Source organism: Asterias amurensis, chromosome 6, assembly GCF_032118995.1.
Source record: "Asterias amurensis chromosome 6, ASM3211899v1".
Classification (NCBI taxonomy): domain Eukaryota; kingdom Metazoa; phylum Echinodermata; class Asteroidea; order Forcipulatida; family Asteriidae; genus Asterias; species Asterias amurensis.
This window is the reverse complement of record NC_092653.1, coordinates 14761156-14787262: the sequence shown is the minus strand read 5'-3', so window position 1 is coordinate 14787262 and position 26107 is coordinate 14761156. Positions and strand designations below refer to the sequence as shown.

General features: G+C 39.9%; 2 protein-coding genes across 2 annotated transcripts in view; one reads left to right on the top strand and one right to left on the bottom strand.

Annotated features, from left to right (window-relative positions):
- The window catches only part of LOC139938377 (transducin beta-like protein 2), a 41326-nt gene extending 22764 nt beyond the window's left edge, over positions 1–18562 (bottom strand). The window contains exons 1-3 of the mRNA XM_071933846.1: positions 18339–18562; positions 1589–1783; positions 450–501 (exon numbers count right to left, since the gene is read on the bottom strand). Of these exons, the coding sequence (XP_071789947.1) occupies positions 450–501; positions 1589–1783; positions 18339–18519 (428 nt within the window). The 5' untranslated portion in view covers positions 18520–18562. The remainder of the gene's footprint in view (positions 1–449; positions 502–1588; positions 1784–18338) is intronic.
- Positions 18563–18822: 260 nt separating this feature from the next.
- LOC139938745 (DNA polymerase delta subunit 4-like) lies at positions 18823–25997 on the top strand. Its single transcript, XM_071934364.1, has 4 exons — positions 18823–19036; positions 20965–21075; positions 22417–22528; positions 23016–25997. The coding sequence occupies exons 1-4, from the start codon at positions 18835–18837 to the stop codon at positions 23038–23040; spliced, it is 450 nt and encodes a 149-aa protein (XP_071790465.1). The 5' UTR covers positions 18823–18834; the 3' UTR covers positions 23041–25997.
- The last annotated feature ends 110 nt before the right edge of the window (positions 25998–26107 follow it).

Genomic DNA, 26107 nt, shown 5'->3' with positions numbered 1-26107 from the left:
AGCAAAACACCCCTCCAGCTATGAAACGGTAAAGCCCTGTGGTAAACAACTCCTTATAAGGGAACGCTGTGCGCGTCGCGCGTATCGCGTGATGTGGCACAACTGTCACGGCCATTGCTCTCGACCAATAGGAATGAAGAAACTGTCTTATAAGCACAGGTGCAAGCTCGCGTGTCACGCCCATGTTTCAACACTTTTTACTGGTCATAAACAAAGGTTTATACACACCCTTGTGACGCGCTCTCCACCAATAGGGATAACAAAACTGTCTGAGGTATTTATGAATAAGAATTTGTTATTATTATTATTACCTAAAGCTTCATTCGACACAATTTAAAAAGTTAAAAAGTTGTGAAATCACTATGAATAGCCTAAATTGGGTTCAAATAGAGCTATACACCACATGTACTTGGACATAAACATTGTGCAGCGAGTTGTTCAAAACATACTTGTGTTCTTTATCCTTAAACTCCTTGACGCTCCACACCCGAACTGTACGATCTGAAAAGAAAAAAGCAAACAAAAACACCAAATTGTTTGTATTGGAAAAGGGGAAATGTTTACATATTGACACCGTGGTCAGGGTGTGGTTGATGGAATATCAATTTCAATTGAAGTTCAATTCAAAACAACATTGGTGATGCTGTCAAGCTACATTAAATTAGGCGTTTGTCTTAAATATAAGTATGGAGGAACAAGCCAAAATGGGCAAATGGGTAATATTTATAATTAATGGCATACACATGTACATGTACCTGCAAACAAAGCAAAGTCAGAAACAGGGACATCGGGCCAGATATCTGTGTCTAGGCACCAATACATGTATCTCAGTCTATGAATACTGATGCACAAATGGGCATGTAACAAAATATTTCAAGGATTTTGGCATCTAGGTAAGATCCAGTAAATTAAGATCACTGCCATATAATGCAAGATATTAAGAAGGACAGTTTCTTTACCAAATTCTCTTATTTTTCGGGTGAATTTAGTATTTTTACAAGATTTTCAGAATTAGGGAGTTTCTCTATTTCTTATTCTCCAAGATTAGGGACGTTCCATAGAAAATAGGTACAGTAAGTTGGAAGGTTTGTAATAATGGCCCAGGTGAAGAAAGGTGAAGACGCGAGGAGGGTGGGTGTAGGCCTCAAAATTGCCCCCCCCCCCTACATTTAAGGGGAGTGTTTCAAATGGCACGTAATAACCATTGACTCCAAGGAACGGACTATTAATCACATCAACAATCTTCTCTCTTTTCAGTGGGTTTGTTCGATTATCTTCCTCGTGTCGACCCCACGATGCTCATTCGGGTGAGCCCCTGACAAGAGCTAATCAAACGATCTCACTCGCCCTCTCTTGGTAACGACATGCACCTCGGGTCACCCCCAAGTGACCCACTCCACAAGCAGGGCACTGGGGGGCTCACCCAGGTGAGCCCCTGGAATGACGTCAAAGCTATTCAAGCGTACCGGGGGGCAAACTGGGGTCGACCCGGGAAGCTAATCGAACACACCAAGTGTGTATTACAACTGGACCTGTCATTTCTTGGTTTCAATGGTAACACAAAAAAAACCACCTTGATTAGACTTACCTTCTGCACATGAGGCAAGGTATTTCCCATTCATACTGAAGTCCAAGTCCAGCACGTTGCTACTGTGTTCCTTCAGGGTGGAGGCAAGAAGAGGGTGGCTGAAGGTGCTCTGGCCCCCACGCTTGCCCTGCTGCTTCTGCTGTCGTTTCCCCGGCTGGTTGCCCTTCGCCTTCTTGGATTTGTTGTTTGTCTTTTCTGCTGGCAAAGAAGTAGAAGGGGGGATCATCCATTTGCGCATGCTGGATCTCATATCTGGAACAAACTCCCTCAAGATATTTGGTCTCAACATACATAACATATGCATGAAATAACAAACCTGTGAAAATTTGAGCTCAATTAGTCGTAGAAGTTGCGAGATAATAATGAAAGAAAAAAACACCCTTGTCACACGAACTTGTGTGCGTTGATTTCAAGGTCTCGAAATCAAATTCGTGGAAAATTACTTCTTTCTCGGAAACTATGTCACTTCAGAGGGAGCCGTTTCTCACAATATTTTATACTATCGACCTCTCCCCATTACTCGTTACCAAGTGAGCTTTTAATCTGATAATTATTTTGAGTAATTACCAATAATTAGTGTCCACTGCCTTTAAAAGTTACTCTAAAAACCCACCTTTTCCAAAAACAGTTAATTAATTCATAGGGTTTTGTTAATTTCCAATGCAAACCTAAATTTGTATGTTTTCTCTTTGTTATTTTGCTCTTTATACATGTACAACCGTTTTGCAGTGACGCAACATCATTTTGTAACACAACATAACTGAATAGTTTCCAACAACAAGCTTTTTAAAACTAGAATCACAAAGAGCAGAGTAAGCACTTCCTTTTTAAAGGCAGTGGACACTATTGGTAATTACTCAAACAAATTATTGGCATAAAACCTTTCTTGGTGACGAGTAATGGGGAGAGATTGATGGTATAAAACATTGTGAGAAACGGCTCCCTCTGAAGTGCCATAGTTTTTGAGAAAGAAGTAATTTTCCACGAATTCGATTTCGAGACCTCAGATTTAGAACTTGAGGTCTCGAAATCAACCACCTAAACGCACACAACTTCGTGTGACAAGAGTTATTTTTCTTTCATTATTATCTCGCAACTTTGACAACCAATTGAGTTCAAATTTTCACAGGTTTGTTATTTTATGCATATGTTGAGATACACCAACTGTAAAGGCTAGTCTTTGACAATTACCAATAGTGTCCACTGCCTTTAATGTATGACGAAACATTCTAGACTAAGTTCCTAAAATGTTTCTGGTTAGAAAACTCCTAGCCACACCTGCACCATCCGTACCTAGCGCTGAAATATTTACAAGAAAATAAAGCCAAACCAATTTCACAATACATGCAATCACCGCGGTGGCTTAACATAAAGCAGTATTACCGGCACTTGAAAATATTTATACATAATTTTTAATGACTATTGTCTCTTGGTTACCATTATCGCATCCATTACACCAAAAAATAATTTGTTTTCCCCCTTCCCTCTTCCTAAAACCCTCTCCAACCTTGAAAGTACAGACAAGCACTGCCCTGCAAAGTATGTCGCAACAAAATTAGCATAAAAAATTCCCTGACAATAAAAATTTGACTGCCAATTAACCATATATAGTTGAGGGCTTAAATACCACGTAAGAGAATGGGGTATTAACATCTACAAAACAGTAAAGCTGCCCATAGTTTAAAATTATGGAGTTTTATAGCCGAGTGTGATCCCCCCTCATTAAGAAAATCTCTTTGGTGCCTACCAGCAAATAGTCATCACCTTTTGTCTCAATCAACTGGCTTCTCCGTCAGACACAAAGGTACGGGTATCTTTCAAAACATCCCTTTTGCTCATTCGGTCACCCGATTTTCAAGATTTTTTTCTTTTTTTTTTTAATGAGAAACTAGAAATTGTGAGCTTAGAAAAGCGCTGGATGTATTAAGAGTGAAAAATTGACAAAGCGAAGACAAATTTTGGCGGGAGTATTTTTGAAAAGGGTGAGCGGTATACAGCCAGGAGCTGCCAGCTGTACGAAGGCTTTTTCAAACACAATATCAACCTCTACTCTCCCAGGTACCTATTTATACCACAGGTAAAGAGAAGCAATTACATAGTACAACATCTTGATCTGGTCTCTTGATCTGGTGAGATGTAGAACAAGGGGGCCATTCCAACAGCTTTATTCAACGTACTGCATCTCTTTGGAACTCCCTGTGTGGTGCATGTTTCCCCCCCATCCTTCAATCTAGACTGTTTTAAGAGGAATATCAATTCCTACCTTCAGCTCCCCCGAGTTCTATCCACTTTGAATAATTTGTCTTCTTGTAGCCCCATACTAAGAGTTGTTTAAAGCCTTGTTTGGGGTGAACATCCATATATAAACAAATGTATAACAAAAATGTGTGTTCTGGCCGGGATTCGAACCCACATCTCAATGATTTAAATTATCTCTGTCTATTAATGTTCCCGATGCTAGATTTCCATGAAGTGATTGACACTTTGAACCGCGTTTAAAGTGGGGGGGGGGGGTAACGAGGTTCATCGTCACAGAAACACGATTCCTTTGTGATGCCGCTCTAGTTTGGAGTTTCTTTATTGTGCAGCCTTCAGATAAATCTGCCGATTCCGTCAAAATAAAGACGTAGTTTGTTGATGCTGTGGATTAGACTTCTGTCATTTTGGGGCCTACACCGCTTTCTCTATGAAATAATTGCCGCGGCAAGGCCAATAAGCTTTGGAAAGGTTCTTACGCCGCCTAGCAACAGTGTTGCCATGGTCAGAGGAAGGTGCCTACAAGAGCACGGCCACTCTGCAAGAGTCTCTGACCGACTGTTTTTTTCACTGATTACTATTTTGTTCAAATGTGCGGCTCGAAAACAATTTGGCAGCTAACGGTTTTTACCCTGCACACGTATGTTTGGTATTTTTGTATTAACCGATTCCAGCAACAGTGCTGCTACGGATCGGAGCGTTGCCGCTTACATTTTGCTGTGACGCTTGCGTTTGTATTGTTACAAAAACCTTTGTATTGTAACTGATCAATCTACCATAACTTTTCAAGAATAGCGCAGGCTTGCAATTTATGATTGTGTTTTTTTTCGCCTCTTGGCAGTTTCAACTTTTAAACCCAAAAGTTATTTTCGATACAGTATAAACAAATATAAAACAATCCCAGGAAATATCTTGATTTGTTTCTTACTTAATATGTTGTGAATACCTCGTGCCTGAAGCTGAATTTGTGATGTTTTTTCCCTTGATCCTACTTATCCATATGCTCTACAAAAAGAATCCAAACATTAGTATTTTCCCGCCAAACAGTGGACGTTCCTCCAAATTGTTTTTATTGATAACTTCCAGGAAACCTCCAATGAAACTCGTTCGAAAGTTAAATAAATTATTTAATTAAAATGTCATCTTTAATCAGGGTCATTGAAAAAAAACAGAGCGGTTTTATGCATGCCACAAATAATAAGAAGAGTTGAGAGATTAAGCCAGTCTGAGCGTTGCGAACACTGTTTCATTGTCTTCAATTGACATAACTTAAATCAAACTTTCCTTTCAATAATTTTTGTTTTAAATGCTACGAGCTATATTTGAATTGGGATTATTTTGATTAATTTATGAACCAGGGAACCTTCAATGAAACTCGACTGAGAAACAAGTTAACCCTTTAATTAAAATATCATCTTTAATCAGGGCCATTGAAAAAAGCAGAGACAATAATTTATTCCACAAACAGTAAAAAGAGTTGAGAGATTAGTCTCCACCAGTCTGAGCGTTTCGAACATTGTTTCGGTATTGTCTTCAACTGACATAACTTAAATCGAACTTTCGTTTCAATAATTTTTCTCCTAAATGCTAAGAGCTATATAGGAATTGAGATTATTTTGATAATTGAATTAGGGCCTTTCAGGAAATTATTCTCCATTAACTTGCCAGTTTCCCTCGAAATTAATCCCCAAAGAATGGTTGGTACGTCTTCAAAAAGTCCCCTCTATATTTTTCCCAAGTGATTGACACTTTTTCTGATGTTCACCGCGTTCAAACCTGGGGGTGGGTAACAAGGTCCATCTTCAGAGAAACACGATTCCTCTGTGATGCCGCTGGAGTTCAGCATTTCTTTATTGTTAGCCTTCAAACAAATCTGCCGATTCCGTCAAAATAAAGACTAAATTGGTTGATTCTGTTGATCGGACTTCTGTGATTTGGGGCCTACCGCTTTCTTTATGAAATAATTGCCGCGGCAAGGCCCAAAAGCTTTGAAAAGGTTCTTACGCCGCCTAGCAACAGTGTTGCCATGGTCACAGGACGGCGCCTACAAGAGCACGGCCACTCTGCAATAGTCTCTTACCGACTGGCTTTCGTTTCATAGCATACTGTTGTGTTTAAGTATGTGCGGATCGAAAACAATCTGACAGCTTAGTTTTTACCTTGGCTTAACGTGTATGTGGAACTCAGATATCTTTTAACTAACCTTAGTGATTCCGTTGCTGCGAAAAATTTGACGTGACGCATGAGGTTGTATTGTTAAAATTACCTTTGTGTTTTAAATAATCATTCTACCATAATTTTTCAAGAATATTGCAGACTTGAACAAATTCGATGGTGGTTTTTTTTCTTCTTGGCAGCTTCAACTTTTTAACCCAAAACTGATTTTCGTGTAGCATAAATAATTATTAAACAATCCGAGATCTGGGTTTTGTTATTCAACATAATGTCCATGCCTCATGCATAAGGCTGATTTTGTGAAGTTTTTCCATGCTCCTCCGTATCCGTAAGCTCTAAAACAATGATAATTCGAACATAAGTATTTTTCAGAATTGTTTTTATTTATGAACCAGGAAACCTTCAATGAAACTCGTTCGAAAATTAAATTAATTATTTAATTAAAATTTAATCTTTAATCATGGCAATTGAATTTATTCCGCAAATAATAAGAGTTGAGAGTTTAATAGTCTACGCCAGTCTGAGCGTTTCGAACACTGTATCGGTATTGTATTCAAATGACATAACTTGAACAGAACTTTCGTTTCAATAATTTGTCGTTTAAATGCTAAGACCTATGGGAATTGGGATTATTTTGATATTTGAATTAGGGCCTTTTAGGAAGTTGTTCTCCATTAACTTTTCAATTTTTCTAAAAATTAATCCCCGAAGAACGTCTTGAAAAAGCTTAGTCTTCAAAGAAAAATGATTCCTATGTGATGCCGCTGCAGTTTGAATTTCGTGATTGTTAAGCCTTCAAATAAATCTGCACATTCCGTAAAGATAAACGACGTATTTGATTGATTCTGTGGTTCTGAATTCTGTTATTTGGGGTTACGCGCTTGCTTGCTGAAATAATTTCCGCGGCAAGACCCATAAGCATTGGAAAGTTTCTTAGCAACAGTGTTGCCATGGTCAGAGGATGGTGCATGAGCACGGCCACTTTAAGGAGTAGTGACCGACCGTCAACTTGCTTTCTTTTCAATGTGCGGCAAACAATTTGGCAGCCAAGGTTTTACTCCACCTATTTCTATACGTGTGTACGGGTTGTTATTTACCTTGCAGTTGAAAACAAAACAAAAAAATCCCCGAAATCACGTGGTTGAACATTTTTGCCTGCCTCCCTAAAACAATGGGGTTTTTCCTGAATTTAGTTACTTTTCATCATTTTTTTTATTGGCATTTGTTTAATGATTTTTTTTTTACTTATGGTAACAAGATTTATATTTATATTCAAAGTTGAAAACCCACGGTTCTTTTCAAAACCACCCAAACTCATTAGAGAGAGTTATCACATGGTGTTACCGCAAACCTTTCTATATCGTTTTTCCACCATGCACAAGTTTCAAATCCTACTTAAATTCAAATTATTTTGATGTTATAAAAGTTTTGTATTGGTTCGACTACCTTGACTAGATTATATGAGTCCAATCTTACTAAACATGAATTTAATTTGAACAGCATCTGGAAAATGACATTCTACTTCAAGGAGTTTTTTATCCCGACATAATTGATCTCATGATGTTGTCATCTTACGTATACGTTTTGCAGCATCAGAGCAAGAAAATAAAACGTATCAAGGAGGCGATATCCTTCTCTCAGGCTGTCGACTTTGTAATCATAAATTATTTCTGTAAGACGACATCCTACTTTTGAAGAACTATGTTTAAGCAAGTTTATGTTTCCTTTTTATAGCACATAATTGAAAAAAACTCACAGGGCCAAACCCCCCCCCCCACTATAAATTTATCCCGACCAAAAAAATGCACACCCTTCAGTAAGATGAGTGACAGCTCCATTGTTCAACGGTTCCTTTGAGATGCCGCTGGTAAAACATTTAAGAAGCTTTGCTTAAAAAGTGTGGTTTTTGGGGGATCCGACTTTCCCATTGATGGGAATTTAATCCACTGGGGACAGTGGCAAAAGAGGACACCAACACTTCCTATGTGATGCCGCTAGCTTTTTATACTTGTTTCTGAAACTAGCTCGTCCAATAAAACGGGCTGTCTCCTTCCAAATAAAGACGTAGTCGTTGCCTATTGGGTTAGTTTTAGGCGGTAGGTTTATACAAAAGTGACTGTATAGAACTTTCGTGCATTGGTTCATTTGGAATGGGTTGTCTATACGCAACAATTCCTTTGTGATGCCGCAGGAGTTTCAAACTTCTTTTCAGTAAATAGTTCTTCAAATCAAACCGGCTTTTTCCTTCCAAATAAAGCTGTAATAGGCTGTAAACTGTGGTTGCTTTCAGCTGGTAACAACAATGAATCACATCTCAAGCATTCACGCAACCATACAAGGAGAATGGTCCAGCATTTTTCGCGTGGAGATTGTCGCGTGGAGATTGTCGCGAAAGAGTACCGCCTACGCGCGACTAATTGCCGACGGCTGTTTACGCATTTTGTTGTCTGGCGCGATAAGACCCACGCGTTAGGCGGCGCAACAGTCTATCGCGCCAAGGCATTTCTATCGCGCTAAATTTATCGCACAGCGTCTAGTTATTTTCAATCGGTACTGTATACACTAAAATCTAATAATGTATGTTTACATTGTTTTGTTCTGCTTCTCGCTTTGAACATCTCTTTCATTTGATTTGGCGCATATTGCCTATTGTTACGTATTTATTACATGCTAAAACATTCTGTCTGATTTGGCGCATTACAAATACCTACATGTACATGTACGTACATGTACATGTGAGTACTTTTATTGTTTATTACTATTGATAATAATTATCAAATTAGCACCATGCCAATCTGAATAATATCAAGGGGAGATTTGGTGATTTAAAATTATGTGAGGCGATTCCATTTGTGAAGGCTGCGACCTCGCCCAGACAATGCCAGACATAAAGTTCATACCCCCTTTTACCTTGCTCTGCCCTAAAAGGAACGGCAGTAACTATTGTTCTTTCTTGTCAGACCTACATGTACATGTACATGTAAGTTAAAAACAGCCAGGGCGAGTGGGTCAAGTGGTCAAGAGTACATGTATATGTACCTCAATGAGTGGACAATGTTTTCCAAATGCAGAAATGATTTATTTACTGGTGAAAAGTTTATTCCACAATCTACACTGGCCTAAATATTAAAAAATGTATATTTTGGAAACTCGTGCTACACCAATCTAAAGTACAGGGAAGGTATACACACATGTACGTGTATGTGTAAGCGATGCAAGGAAAAGTAGAAGATGGTCATTACGAAACCAATCGTTGAGTTGAAACCAACGGTTCTTTTCAGAACCACCCCAACTCATTAGAGATAGTAATTACATGGTGTTACCACAAACCTTTCTACATCATATTTCCACCAAGTAAAGTTTCAAATCCTACTTATGGTCATTACATGCATTATGGTTAAATATTGATGGATATTTCTTGTGCACAATATTCCATGGATATAAAATGTAACGACTTATATGGAAACTGCTTAATGCTGAAAACATTGGGCCTGTTTGTAAAAAAGTTCTTTTTAGTTTTCCCAACTGGAAAATACATTATTATACACTATCCGAACAAATTAATTTTTAATAATGAAACTGTTTTAAAAGCAACTTCTAAAACAAATGTTGCAAAGTTGGTCCTGGCATGTGTTTGGAAAAATATAAAAGTGTGAAGAAACATGTAGGTGTAACCTGGAAAATGGGTACACTTAGAAAAAGAATGAATAAAGCTAAATAAAAATGCTAACTATGGGGGCACTCGCTTGAACAAATGAGAAAAAACCAAGATCGGATAGAGCTAAGACGCGAGGAAATGCAAAAAAAATAGGAACAGTGACTCAAAAGTGTAGGTTTCTCAACAAAATAATAAAAATAGCTTTATTGACTATAAATCAATCAACAAAAGCAGTATTAGTCTAGGCGATGGGTGCAAAATACTGTAACAATTGCTCAGAAAGTGATAGATAAAAGCATGAAACTTGGCACAAGTATTCTTAAACCCATACTGATTATTTTTAGGGGTGGAGCCATTGAAAAATGCATTTTCCTTAGAAACGGTTGCTAGGTAACTCATTTACCCTAGCAACGGCACTTTTAAGCCTCCCTTGTGCACCCGGATAACCTTGTCCCAAGTTCAAGAACATCAGAACTATCAGTGGGCATGTTTCAAAGACAGTCAGAATCATCAGGAAACAAAACAGTACTGTAAGTGTCACCAGAAAACAAAAGAAACAATTGTTTTGTTGCTAGGGAATGGATAAACAGAACAAATAGTATATCCACTGTTTGTTAGAATGTTTCTTCTATTTCACATTGCCTCTTGGTGTATAGAAGAGAATAGTTAATGGGTAAAATAAATTTCAAGGTTGTCATAATTGTTACACAAAACAATTTTTTTAATATTTAGTTGCTTAGTAACGTATTTACCGTAGCAACCATCCGAGTACACATAGAAGACTGCCTGTGAACACAGGTTTCACTTTCACTGAACTCATTTATTCTAATACTGAAAAGAAGTGTTTACCTTATACCAGGAGAGCAATGGTATTTTACACCTTAAGCCTACATGGAATCCAAACATTGTTGCTACGTACATGTACTAAATCAAAGGTATCAAAAAGAAACTAGCAACTGACAATGTTGTCACTGCATGTGCGTTAAACAATGCATTGATAATAAATAACACTAAACAGTGAAATTGAGGGTATAACAGTGTGTGTATACATGTACATGTATAGCCCTTTGGCCTTTTCACACTATACAATGTATGTACAAATGTATATCTTATCCCTGTGTGAAACAGCCCCAGGATGCCCCGGGACTTGTTTCACCCTGCGATGACCCCATCTCATTTTCACACTGTGTATTCCATGTGGTTCCGGTTGCATGTTTAAAGAGTACCCCAGGATTTTACGGCTTATCCCTGCTCCAGAGCAGTTGGAGCAGGGGTGGCTTTTCACCAAGGTTTGCCCATTTGCAGCGGTAGACAGACTAGGGCAGACTGAGGAATAAGCAACCATAGTGTGAAAAGGCCAGCCGTTAATCCCTGGGGGCAATTGCAAACCCCGGTGAATAGAGTAATGTGAAAAGGACTTGGCTCCGAAACGAGTCGGTGTGGTCTCGACCAGCAAAGTAAAGCTCAATTGGGCAGACAGTATCCAAGTTTCCAATATGTTGATTGTTGATCGTTGATGCTTTGGAGTTGTCTGCTGGCTGGATTCGTTTGCGCTGGTGTGTATCAGTATGGTAGTTAGCTGCTGCTGCAAATGTCATTGATGAAGACAATGAAGTGTTTTGGAACTGTTTTGCAAGCAATGATCTTGACTTCCAGTCGATGAGATGATCTTCTTCTTGTGAATGCTAGATGGTTGCTTATTTTGTTCAGGTGTCCCAGTACGCCATGTGATTGATGCTCATTGACTCTACATATGTAGATATGGGACCACCCTCCCCGGTGCATGCTTTCCCATATAGGCAGTGAGTGCAGTGAAAAGCAGTCTTGTCTTGGGTGTCTTGCTTTTCCTTGAGTGTATGAAGTGCTGCATGAATCAAGTTGGGGAATGTGTGGGAAGTCTTGACTTAAGCTTGACTGAAGATCACACTGGAGCTTGCGTTATGGCCATTCTGGTGGGAGGCTTGTCTGATGTGCGAAGATCTTGGTTCTCGATAGTTTGAGCTCTCCCATGAACAAATTCACCAGGGGACCGTGGATAGAGGGATCTCGTAGCCGTCCCATAGGTTTGCTCGTAACCGGTCCCTCAATTGGAAGCTTGGTGAAAAAACGCAGGTGATGAACATATCGGTCACTTCTTGAAGAGTGAGGCTTGTACGGTCAGTCATTGTGTGATCAGTTTGAAGTGTTGTGGCGATTATGTGCTTCTCTGGTATGTTGCTGAAGAGTGAGACTTCCTCAAAACTGACAAGAATGTCGGGTTGACTGAGTTGAGTGTCCTTATGGTGTTGACGATCCGCCAGTTGGTGATATGGTGATATGTGAGGCCCACTAAGGGTGAGACTTGAGACGTCTGATGTTGGTGAGACGTTGGTGAGACAACTGGCTGTGTTGTAGGTTGGTGAACCCCCTCCCTGGATGCAACATTCGGGCAGAGAGAAACATCAGCATTGTGTGTCTTGAGTTGACCAAAGAAATGAGGACAGGAGGATGCAGAGGGCTTGATATGACAGTACTTTGGTGTGTCTTTGGCTTGGGACTAGAAGTGAGCAGGGAGCTGGTTGAGCACTTTTGGGAAGACTGACCTGTGCCCCTGCGTTACTAGACCTTCAATGGAGCTTCGATATCCACCTGTGTCAATTCAATTATTGGGCAGCATCAGTGTTGGTTCCTATCAAGATTACACATATCTCCTATTGGTGGACTGACAATAGGTGCACTGGTTAAGAGTCGTACAACTCAAAGTCAGCCGTACACAATGAACGCACAAACACAAGTAGTTTCAGTTCAAGACATGTGGGTTTGTTGGGCATGTTGGGTACATGAGACATAGGATACTTTCAAGATCGATTCCACAATGTCAGGGGCTGCCACTTCTGCCTCTCGGAGAGTTTCCCACCAACCACTATCTTCAAATCAATGACCAAAGACTTTGTTAAAAGTCATCTGTTGACGTCCCCAAGACGTAGGACAAACTACATGTAGTCCTCACCACACAGCCTCTTTATAGACAATGTACTGCTCTCATCTTGACAAACGGGGCTGATAAACAGTTATAACTGGAATCTGGCTTAGGGTTGACATGTTGTATGCACGGCTGCTTGAATAACTTCAAAGCAGTGACCCGTCATTGAGGGGTGCATGGTCACCTTAGCAAAAAGGGGCGGCATAGTGGCGATGGATGATGTCTGCTATTAGACTGGCGTGTTGATACCAACATGTACATGTTGCTTAGTAAAGCAATGAAGCAATATATAGTAACATTTTTAAGTGAAGTAAGCATCTAAGATTGTTTTTTTTATAATATTTAAAATGCTTATTGCATAATAATCGTTGTGAAAAAATAGTATATAGACATCCTATGTACTGGTTGCTAAGGAAAACAGGTTGCCTAGCAACCATGTTAAGCCTTCTGTATTTGCCAATCGCTCAAGATTGATATTAACATGAGAGGTTAGGTTGAATTTATATTACAAAAAATGAAATATTTAAGTTAAAATTGTCTGTGGGCAGTTTTTGTGCTGGTTGCTATGGAAAACTTAGTCGCTAAGGGTAATATGTTGCCTAGCAACCATGTTAAGCCTATTGTTTTTGCCAATTGCTCCAGATTGATGTTAACATGACGGGTAAAGATAAACATGAATAAAAAGTTTAAATTTGTATTTTAAAATTGCCTGTGGGCATGTATTGTGTTAGTTGCTTTGGGAAATATGTAACATACCAACCGTTGCTATGTTGGATACAATTCTCAGTGGCTCCACCCCTGGAAATGTTGAGAATGTTGTTATGATCATTTGTGCCAAGTTTCATGCATTTATCATATTCTGAGCAATTTTTTCACCAATCGCCTAGACTATATTAAACAATAAAAACCTCTAGACCAAAACGAAAGGTGTACATTTCTTATGGTATACAGTACTTCTGCCTTTGCTCTTCTTTCTTTACTGTTTTGAACAGCAGTAACTATTGTTCTTTTGTTCTTTCAGACATATCAGACCATTAGGTTTTAGAAACAAGTTGCCTTGGATCGGTCTAGTTGGTCTTTGAAAAGCGTTTGTAACCGTTTGTTGTAGAATGCATGATTAGAAAGATATTTTTAAAAGTAGAATATAATGATCCACACAAATTTTCCTCGAAGTTACGTGTTTTCCTTTCACTTTACGAACTAACACAGTCGGCCATTGGCGGTACAGTTTGTATGTACATGTGTACATGTACATGTACAACCTCTACATGTTCCGTCCCAACTTGATAATCGGCCCAACTATAGTTGGGACAGTCGTAACTCTAGTTGGGACCCCCAGTCCCAACTGTAGTTATGACTGTCCCAACTGCAATGGGGATAGACCAAATTTATTTTATAATATTTTATTTGGTAGAGATGGTCTCAACTATACATGTAGTTGGGACAGTCATTGGTACAGTTAGGACAGTCGTTACTCTAGTTGGGACCCCCAGTCCCAACTGTAGTAATGACTGTCCCAACTGTAGTGGGGATAGACCAAATTTATTGAATAATATTTTGTTTGGTAGAGATGGTCTCAATTATAGTTGGGACAGTCATTGGTACAGTTAGGACAGTCGTCTCTCTAGTTGGGACCCCAAGTCCCAACTGTAGTAATGACTGTCCCAACTGTAGTGGGGATAGACACAATTTATTGTATTAATATTTTTTTGGGTAGGGATGGTATCAACTATAGTTGGGACAGTCATTGTTACAGTTAGGACAGTCATTACTCTAGTTGGGACCCCCAGTCCCAACTGTAGAAATAACTTGACTTCGCTTGTTCAAGTTGTCTTGGCCCTACTCTACATGTAGGCATGTTTATTTGTTTGATGCCCTCAAGTTCATCTCTATTTGTACAAGTACAATGTAGGCTCAAAAGCGTAACACTGTAATTTTCAACATAAAACTATAATAAGAATTTCTTTAGAATAATTAATTTACCCACTCAAACCTTTCTACTACGCACCGCCACACTCCAACCACAAAAGTACATGTACCGTTAAACTACACTGCTAAACAATTACCAACTTGATTTCAAAACTACATGTAGCTCACACCATGAGGCAGTCTACCACGTGCACCAATGCCCACACTGTGTAATCTGTCCATAGAGATACATATTACATGTACAAGAACTAGAGGGCGCACGGGTGATACTTCTTGCACGAAGGAGACGGGACCGCAAGGAGTCACGCGTGCGCCATTATGTACGCGCGTTGAATATGAAACACACATTGGAGTTTGTGTTTATATTGAACGCTACGCGATGCTGTTTTGTTCAACTTACAAAATGGCCGCAAAAACAAACGCTGTGGGATGCCAATTTTGTCAACTTAGAAAATGGCCGCCTGCACGCATGCCCGGGCGCGTATATAGGCCACTGCGCCTTTAGTTCTTATATACATGTATAACATGTAACTCTATATTATGAATCTGTCACATCACACACACAGCAGCAGAAAACAACCCTGGTACCCTGCAACACGCTGGTACCCTGCATTTTATACTGTCCCCCCACTTTAACACTCAAGTTAGGACCAGTCCCAACTACATTGTTTAGTTGGGACGATTATCAAGTTGGGGCGGAACATTATACAACTGTTGCACGCTGTGACAGAGTCCATGGGGTTTTGTACACTCGAGGGGGAAAATGGAAGCCGAGGCGAAGTTGTGGGTGCCATTTACACATGTACCCTTGAGGGTGTACAAAACCCAGTCACAGCATGCAACAATTGTTTTGCTATACCTACATGTAATGGTTATTCCTCTTCCAGAGTTCTGTTGTCATCGTCAAACACTATTACGACGGACTATTCATTGTTTTTAAAGCAGACGAACAAGAAACAATTCCCTCAAACCCGCGATTGTTTCGTACACGCTCAAGGTGATGTACACCGGTGTACATCACTTTTTCATGTTACCCGGCCCGTCGAGCCATGTAACATGCGTTTTTGTTGCGTGTCACATGATTGGGTCTCGACCAATCAAACTTCACAGTTTGTTACCGAGGTATAACAACTAATGTTGTACCATCTCCCGCCTTACTTGAGTATTGAGTACTTGAGTATTATTATTTTTATGCCTGAACATGCTGAATGCAGACTGGAACCTCCTCCTACATGTACATGTAGCTCCTTGCCAAACAGTACACACTACTCTACTATCTTGATCAGGGCTCAAAATAAACATTGTACCACAGGCCGGACCTGAGGTTTTAGCGATGGGCTAGTAACCTCAGAATGGGACAAGCCCGGTGGTTTTTTAAAAGTAAGACATACCTGTACATGTAGGTCTAATATCTTTGTAAAAAAAGTTAACTGTCATTGTTGTAGTAACTATGTCTTTCAAATCTCTTTCATGAGCTTGCAGTACACTCACCACTCACAGTACATAAACTAAATGAAAAAGATCTTCACTGGCTTGTTCAACTCATCATTGTGAATCTGGTCATTGTAAACCAAACTCTGGTCCAGTTAATAATAATTTTAGCTATTGTTACAGTCTCGTGGATTTTCTCCCCAAACTTGAGCACTGCTTTCCTGACTTTCCATTCTCATGACAATCCGACTGTGAGTCGTAGGGAGGATGGATTTGAAAACCCCAGCAGAACCATAGTGTTGTGATGATGACCACTCAGGTCAGGACCCTCTATAGACTATTATTATGAGGTTCGTAGAGACAATAGCGGAACAAACTTCCAGGAGTACAACAGACCCACCATCCTCACCCTACCTAAAGTAAAACTATGACTATGTATGAGGTTTGTTCCGCTATATATATAGTGACGTCATAGTGGAACGAACCTGTATCTGTATCTGTATCTGTATTGTTGAGCCGGCAAAAAAATGTCTAAAGACACATCACACCAGCTTTGCGCATTGTGTGGTGCGGATGGCTTAATTTTTGAAGTGCTTAGCGAGAGTGTCTTGGAAGATATCTAATGAGCATGATGAGTTGCTGGAAATCACACTACTGGGTAAGGCGTTCCAGTCCTTGATGTGGCCGGAAAAAAAAAACCGAACCTAATTGTATATGTCATAATCATATAAACTGCTCACAAAAAGTAAGGAAACTTTTTTCAATCCAGTATATTTGTTATTATTTAATACTCTCTTTGTATATAGTATATATCAATGCAAAGCTGAACTGTTCCTCTTTAAAATGATACCACGTTTGCAATGATTACATGTTGCTGGACTTGGCTACACGAATAACAATGAGGCAAAGTCACAAATCAAATGTGCCAAAATTACCGTTGTCTGTGAATGGTCAATAGGTAATGCTCAATAATCGAACCGATCAAGCTTTTCAGAACCATTAATGGTTTACAAAATGATTTGCACCAGTGAGCTCATCGGACACAATTAACCCTCATTTCATGAAAAACACCTTGTTTGATGGGAATTTGCAAGACGATATTCTACAGCCGAATGCAGTCCCATACTTGCAGACTCTTGGACCAAATGCCATCTTTCAAGATGACAACGCTCGCCCCCATCGAGCCCGACTGGTGACTGACTACCTGAAAAATGTTGGGGTGCACCGGATGGATTGGCCTGCTAACAGTCCAGACCTGAATCCCATGGAACATCTGTGGGACCAGCTTGGCCTCGCTGTCCGCACCAGAACCACCAACACATCAACTGTGGCTGACCTAACCAGGTTCCTTAACAAAGAATGGAATGCCATCCCTCATCATCGGTGCATCACAAGACTTGTGTGCAGCATGAGAAGAAGGTGCCAGGCTGTCATCAACGCCTTCGAATCATCCACTTGTTACTGAACTTTTTGTATCAATAAAGTGTATAAAGATCAGTAAGTTGTCTTGCTCTATACCAAACTTCTTGTCTCAATAAAGTGGATTAAGATCAGTAAGTTGTCTTGCTTGTTTGAATTACAGTGTCAATTTGATTGTTCACACAGTAACACAAAATTGCTAATTTTGGCACATTTTATTTGTGACTTTGTCTCATTCTCATTAACGTGGTCAAGTCCAGCAACATGTAATCATTGCAACTGTGGCATCATTTTAAAGAGGAACAGTTCAACTTTGCATTGATATATACCATATACAAAGATAGTATTAAATAATAACAAATATACTGGATTGAAAAAAGTTTCCTTACTTTTTGTGAGCAGTTTACATGTAGTTCTAGGGAGGGAATAGTACTAGTAGGAGTATACAGTATGTACCACCATTTCATTTGTTATGATAATTATAAAATACATTTGTTTCTTTTTTTAAATTCAATTCAAATAAAAATATTATTTATTAATATATAATATTATTAATATTATATTATGGGGATTATAATCACCCGCCACTCCACCATTTGATTTGGTAAAAAATAATAGAGGATAAAGTGGTGGCAGGATACGGATATCTCTCCGAAAAAAAGTGGGCGTCTGAAAAAGTGTCAAAAAACTCAAAGTCAAAGACCAACATCAACAAAGACGAAGCTCAGTAATTTTTATTATGGATAACTTTCCGTATGGCGCTACCACTTTATCACTCATTTTTACAAAAAGGGATATCTCATTGAGGTAAATTAGATACTATATTATTTCATATCGAATGAAAAAGTGGTGGCGCCATACGGAAACGTTTCCTTTTGTTATTTAAAAAAAAGGATCACTGCGTTTTTTGGGTACGTTACCATTGCTGAGGTTGTCTTCTGATTCGGCGTTTCCTTGACTGCTGCCACTTGTCCCAAAACCACACACGAGCATCAACAAACCAATCACCGTAGCTAACGACAAAGTCACTACTATTGCTGAGAAAAATGTTTCCGATTCTTGCCCATCTACCATCCCATCTTTGATTCCATTTCCAGACATTTTGTAGGTTCCCGCCGCGGCTTTCCCGGTAAATGTAACGGTCCTGCATGCATGAATGGGAATACGGTTTACCTGAATATTTTTGCAACGTGTGAGGTCATCTAGTCTTACTTCCATAACGTTTCTACTGCATTGTCAGGCGAAAAATAAAATTGCCCACCAGAGGACGCTGTTGCTAATTTCAGTACCAGAATACAGCGTCTTGGAAGCAAGACTAGTGATGAAGCGATGCAATTTTACAAGGGGGAGACTTGGACAAGTTGAAGAAATTGTGCTAAAAATAGAACAGGGGAGCGTCTGTAAACAAGTTGACACATGCTATTGTGTGGGTCTTTAAATCACGAGCGATCGCAAGAAAACCAAGTCATTTTCTTCAGTTTTCCACGTTCATTCTTCACCATGTCGGGCCAGCGATTGATCACCGATGTTTTTGCTAAACATAGGAGGGAAGTTGATCGTTCCAGGAAGGCAAAGGCAGCTGTTGATGAGGCAAAATTGGCAAAACCCCCAGCGAAAAGTAATGATTTAATTAAATGTTGTAAATATTGTTTATGCAACAACAGACACAGCAACAGAACACTAAATAACCACTGTTCCTTGCTCTGTGAAATAACACTACAAGGTACTGTACTGTCAGTAACAATAATATAAACATGGTGTTTAACATAACTTTGCATTTGACACAGTTGACACGATGGAGGACGGAAAATGTTGTCTTTTTCTTCCTAGCTAGTTTGTAGGGGTTGCGATAATCGTAATTCAAAACTCTCCATCTTCCACATTCCAAGAGCGCCCTACTTATCGTGAAGGATGTTATAATGAATTATCTTCAAGTGCGTGCTAATCCTCCAATCAGATTCTCAGAATGGAGTGGTGATAAACTATATTGCACTGCTAATATCACTACCATGCGTATTGTGTGTTCTATGTCATGCGCCAAGTTTGCTTGGAGATAAATACGTTATTACACGCGGGCTCGTGGAAATATGGAAAATATAGCGCGTCTGCGACCTATATCCAAATCGGCCTTCGGCCTCAATGGATATGGAACGCAGAAGCGCTATATTTTTCCGTATTCCACTCGCGCTTGTGTGATAACTTATTATAGTGTCTCCACAATCAGCAAGCCGTGTTCCTAGTCTTACTAGACCTCTCGGCTGCGTTTGATACGGTGGACCACAAGATTCTGACAAAGAGGACTGCCAATGAGATCGGCCTGACAGGAAATGCTCTTTTAGTGGTACGAATCTTACTTCACCAGGAGAACCAGTAAAGTATGCATCAACGGCATTGTTTCTGAGCCTCAGCGGATGGATTTCGGACTCCCACAAGGCTCCATCGTTGGTCCTGGTTCCTTTAAGATCTACATCTTCCCCATAGGTCGCATCATCCGTAAACATGGAATCTGCTACCACATGTACGCAGATGACATCCAACTCTATCTCAAATTTGACCCTTCTGATCACGCCAAATCCAATCTGCATTATCCACACCCCGAACTTGTATCACTGAAGTTAAACAGAGGATGACAAACAACCTGCTCAAATTAAACGACAATAAGACTGAGTTCTTTGTAGCCATCTTTGCTCACAACAAACACTACATGCCCTCTGATGTCCACCTGCAAATCGGTACTGAAATTGTCCACAATCTAGGTGTTATCTTTGACAGCCATATGTCTGATGTCCCCACAGCTTGGGCAGCAGTGTAATCGTTCATCTTCGAAACATCACCCGTATACGTCGGTTTCTTGACAAAGACACATGCCACCACATAGTAAGATCTCTGGTGTTATCACGACTGGACTTTGGAAATGCACTGCTTCTGGGATCAACTACATCTGACAAACTTAAACTTCAGCGTCTTCAAAACTGGGCTTCTAAACTCATTCACTGCGCTAACAAATACGACCATGCAACGCCATTTCTGAAGCAACTCCACTGGCTGCCTGTCAAGCAACATATCCAATATAAAACCCTGTACTTCATCTACAAATGCCTTAATGATCTGGGGCCAGCATATTTATAATTGGCTTGGTTTTGTACGCACCGGGAAGAGTCGGCTTGCGGTCATCAAACGACACTACCCGTCTTGTCGAACATAAAATAAACCACAGATCTCTTGCTTCAGCTGCTGACAAATCCTTCTTTTTTGCCGCTCCTAAACTTTGGAATAGTCTCCCCCCATCTCTGCGCTCTGCTGATTAACTTCATATTTTCAAGAAGCAACTGAAATCACACCTGTTCCCACAATGATTGTTTTGCTGTTTGGTTTAATTTGCATTTTGTCACATCGTTATTTGTTTCTCTGTTTCATCACAAACCGCTGTGGTCTTGATGAAATGGTGGTATATAAAACATTTTTGTATATGTTTTGAGTGAAATAACATTGATCTATAAATTTATTGTTTTTTTATACGTTTTTTTTAAATATTTTTTTTTAAAGAATCTTGTTTTGAAGATTTGGATGAGGAGGCTGCACGGGCGCTGTTGAGAGAGAAAGAGCTGTCTGTACTTCAGCAATTTGATCTCTGTTGGAAGTATGGGCCCACCATAGGTATGTATGGATCAAGGATCTTCTACTATTTTTAAACAATTGTAACTTTATCAATATAAACCACAAGGGAAACTGACCCAGTCAGTTTCCCTTGTGGTTTATGTTGATATCTGAAACAAAAAGTCGCATCCCCTTAAGGTGATCCCCTGGCTGCCGCTTCCCAGGTTGTATCCTAATTTGGGTGTGATCCCTGGCTACACGGCAGTTAACGGTTGTATGGCTTCTGACTTGCACCCCCGAACAAAGATATTGACAAAATAGGGACACCGCCAATATAGGGCTAGATAGCTCAGTTAGTAGAGCGCCGGCATGTTAATCCACTCTAGTCAATTCTTTGTTCAACCGCAAAAATCAATTGTAACTTTATTAGACCTATGTCTCGCACCGGTCAAGTCATTCTATGGCTTAATTAACCTTCCAGTGCTGAACTGTAAGCAACAATGCAAATCCATCCTAGGCCAACTGGTTGTCTTGTTTTATTGCTAATCTGTGAAATATACTCCCACTTTTAAAAGAAAACTATTCTGCTACAAAAAGCAGCAAATTTGCATTTGCATGTCCTGAAAGCAGTTGCTATATAATTAGGTCCAGGGCTCATTTTCAAATCATAGAGTGACAATGACATTCACATGGTATTTTGGCTGGTAACCGTATTCCGGTAAGTAGAACTATTTAGCTGCTTAGCTGTTTTTGTGCATTAAGGCAGCTTTACAAAAGTGGGGCCTGGTATTAATAATAATAATAATAATAATAATATCAAAGTCTTGTATAGCGCTTGTACCAAACACGGTACTCAAGGCGCTGAGTATACAAACTTAATAAAATGACCGGTTTTTGTATTATACACCATGTCTAAAACTTAATAAAAGCTCTTCCAACATTATTAAACCATCTTAGCTCCCTGGCGAAAACAGCCTGTGCTGTCAAATATGTAGCGCACTAAAGCTAAATCAACATGATCAATCACAAGAACCATCTCTGCCCTCACAGGTAAAGAGAAACAATTATAGCTATGTATCTTGCTCAAGGACTGAAGTGTCACGACCGGGATTCGAACCCACACTCTGCTGAAGAGAAACAGCAAAGCTGGAGTCCGGTGCTCTTATCCGCTCGCCCACTATACCCCATACGCCTCTCTTAATATTTATGCATGAGGTACGTCACAATGCTAACTCAAAACTAGGCGATGGGCGCAGCCACTGTAAGTGATGGGGGACGTGCGCCCATAGCCTCATTTTGAGTCAAAATTATGACGTCATGCATAAGTATTAAGAGAGGCGTATTGTATTGTGTTTGGTAGTGTTGCTTCAAGGTGACTGATAGGTCCCCATTTTCTAACAGGTATTACAAGACTAGAGAGATGGGAACGAGCAGAGAAACATGGCCAGAACCCTCCAGACCTCATCAGGCAAATAATCCAAAGGAATCCAGAAGCAAAAGAGTACACCCAAGGGTATGTACTTTGTCCATATTGAAAAGTTAATAGCAGGGCCCAATTTCATAAGCTTGTAAGCATAAACAAACAAATATTGATTTACAGGAACTGGTTTCTTCCAGCCAAATTCCATTGTTGCAACTCATTCTTGGCCTAAAAAAAAATGCTAACGCAGTATTTTCTCCTGAAATTGGGCCCAGGTCATCCTCACAGCAAGGTTTTGACATTGGCCTCAATCCAACAAGGGTCAAATTCAAGCGAGACTCAAGTCGACCATAGGGCGATTTTGCCTGGTACCCAAGATGTATCGCAAGCAAAGGTAAAGGTAGTAACCAAGGAACATTGACAAGAGGTTGACAATGGTCGCTGCTCAATCTTGCCTTTTGTGGTCACTGAACAGAGTGAGCTGGGCCACCTCTTGTTTGAATGGGGCAGGGGAAACTTTGGGGTTAACGGACAGTATTACAATACATGTATAGTCTTCTCTTTGTCTTTTCCTCCTCAGTTTGTGGCATGATTACCCACTGTAAGATAATGAGCTACTAAAGAAAGCGGACAGTGACAACCCATAAACACCAGGATGCATGTTGAGAATGAACTCTTGTCAGTCAAAGTGCACCAACCTTCTTTCTCCTCAACCCGAATAGACAACAGATATGACAGATAAGGACTTCCACCACCTGGACTTGCTACATGTTGTACCTCGCCAATGAAGGCTATAGACCATAATCACGGTGTCTTAATTTTACTCCATTCCAACTCATTGTAGCCAAATTGAGGCTGGACGAAATAATAGTCTGGTGCCATGTTTGCGCAATGAATGTTAGCATTCATTGCTGTTATGGAAACAGGGAACATGATCAAGATGGTGGCAGCGTGAAAAGGGTCTATGGAGTCAAGGTTCCAGTGTGCTCTCTACGCAATAGTTCTTACTATACATGTAACTCTATGCTGTATACAGGGCAGTTGTACTGTATGTGTCTAAGACTGCTCCAGAACAACACAGAGAAGCTCATGCTCTACAAACTAATGTGCCTGCTGTCGATTTCACAAATCTCTTCCTAACTAAGACTAATCTTAGGACTTAAGACGAGTCCCAACCCTGCACTGTAGCATGCAGACATTTAGGACGAGTTACTCATTCGAGTCCACACTCTTTGTGAAATCGACGGCTTTACGCTTCCTACAGACAAGAAAAAACAAAATGCTTCAGATTTTGTCAAAACATCAACACTTTATAAAGTATATTTATGTGACTGACACATATCAAGAATTTAGATATTTAAGATAATGCCAGCAGACTTGTGCAAGGGCAAGGTTTTCTGGTCTGCCGGGCACGGCAACGGGCATCCTGAAAGTGTTCACAATGGTCTCTGCACACTGCAAGTCTCGCTCATGGTTTGAACATCGGAACAGCAATGAATGTGGAATCAAAATGGTCCCAAAAATCGTTGAATACGTAAGAGACTTGCGATAATCAAAATAATGACGTTGAACTCAAATGTTCCCAAAACATTAGAATATTGTACAGAGACCTCTATTGTCTATCTACACTCTACAGGGTTTATGAGGAAAGCTAGTCTTAATATATTTTACAATTTTTTTATCCAGTTTTATATCCTTGTATTAATTGTACAAACATGTTTTTATAGATTTTACATGGGGACCATGGGGACTGCCATCATCACCACAGCAGGTAGCCTGTGACTGTACATCATGGTATTATGAACTCTTACTTAGGCCAAGTTTGCACAAGGACCATTCTGTCGACTATAGCGACTGAGATTCAGGGCTGCTTCGTTTTTGAAACGGCAAGGGCACCAAGGCATTTTCTCTTTGGCAAAGGGCACCCTATGAGGAAATTGTAAATTTCTACTGGAGCATTTCAAGGGCACCAAGGCAATGACAAGGGGCAACAGAGGCAATCGCCTCCGTTGCCTCCGTGAAGTATCAGGCCTGGGTATTAACTGGTACTCGTGCAAACAATGCATGTGTTGGGTACATGTACCAGAAAATATTGAGCACTACTCTACAAATGAGTGAACCCTGTGTCAGTGTGTGAACTTGGCCACAGTTAATGCATATGCACACTAGTAAAACAAGCACCAGGGTCGATACATCACAATAACAATGACAGCGCCCTTTGTGATTCGATGGCCAGCGCGCATGATTTCAGTAACACAAATGTAGTTCATAATTCCATGTACAGCCACAAGTCTACAGGAGTTCGGTAGTGTTGGTATCACGTACATACAAAATGTACCTCTAGTTGAATTAGTAATCTTTATTTGACAGTAATCAAGTAGTAGCATAGTTTCCCCCTTGTTATTGATGTTGATAATGTGTCTGTAATGTCTAAAACAAATCAAGAGTTAAATTTGAGTGAAAAGGAGAACTGTAGTTTTTAAGTTGTAATAAAACACATATTTTATTGTTTACATTCGTCTTAAAATGTAATTTCTTTTACCAAACTGACAAAACTCTCTTGAAACATTAATAACTTTTGCTGACTTATTCTGAACGAGTTGTAATACATACATGTACTGTAGTAATACTTTACCAAGCCAGGTGTATTACAATCGGCAATACAATTGCGATTAGCTTTTCCCATGAAATGTACTCAATACATTCACACTTGCGCACAGACCCTATTCCATGGCAAACGCCATAGAGTTTTGCACAGTATGCATCATGCCACCATCAGCTCCATACAAAGAGGCGCAATGTTCCCTCATTTTGCAAGTAGTGTTAGTGCACATGTGCTATGCAATTGACATTATTACAATACATAGTAAAGGTCCGTTGGGGGAGCTCACCATTCCAAAACTGTTAGTTATTAATCAATCAACCCATTTCACAAGACAGGACCACCAGCTTGGAGTACATTTCTATACTGGAAACTTGTAAAGGGCACACGGGCATTGACCAGGGCCCAATTTCATAGCCCTACTTAGCGGCCGATTATGTGCTTACTGTGTAATTTCTATTTCATAGTGCTGCTAACTGTAAGCAAACGAAAAGGCATGCTAACCTTCCGGTGCTTATCGCACGGAAATAAATGACGTCACAATGCAAATCCACGGTAAACAATTTTTCTGCTAACATGTGAAATACGCTAAGGCTTAAGCAAAATTTTCTGCTATAGTAAGCACGCAAATTTGCTTACCGTTAAGCAGCGCTATGAAATTGGGCCCAGCTGGGCAAGGAGGCAATTGACTTTGTTGCCTTAAGCCAATTCCTCCATTCAAGGACCAAAGTCTACCCTAAGACACCCACCACTTCCAGCACAAGGTCAGCCATACCAATCTTTAAAGGAACACATTGCCTAGGATCGGTCGAGTTGGTCTTTGAAAAGCATTTGTAACTGTTTGTTATAAAATGCATTATTGGTAGAAAGATGTTGTAAAAGTAGAATACAATGATCCACACAAACATGCCTCGAAATTGCGTGGTTTTCCTTTTACCTCATCGACTAACACGGTCGGCCATTTATGGGAGTCAAATTTTTTACTCCAATAAATGGCCGACTGTGTTAGTTCGCACAGTAAAAGGAAAACCACGAGGCAAATATGTGTGGATCATTGTATTCTACTTTTA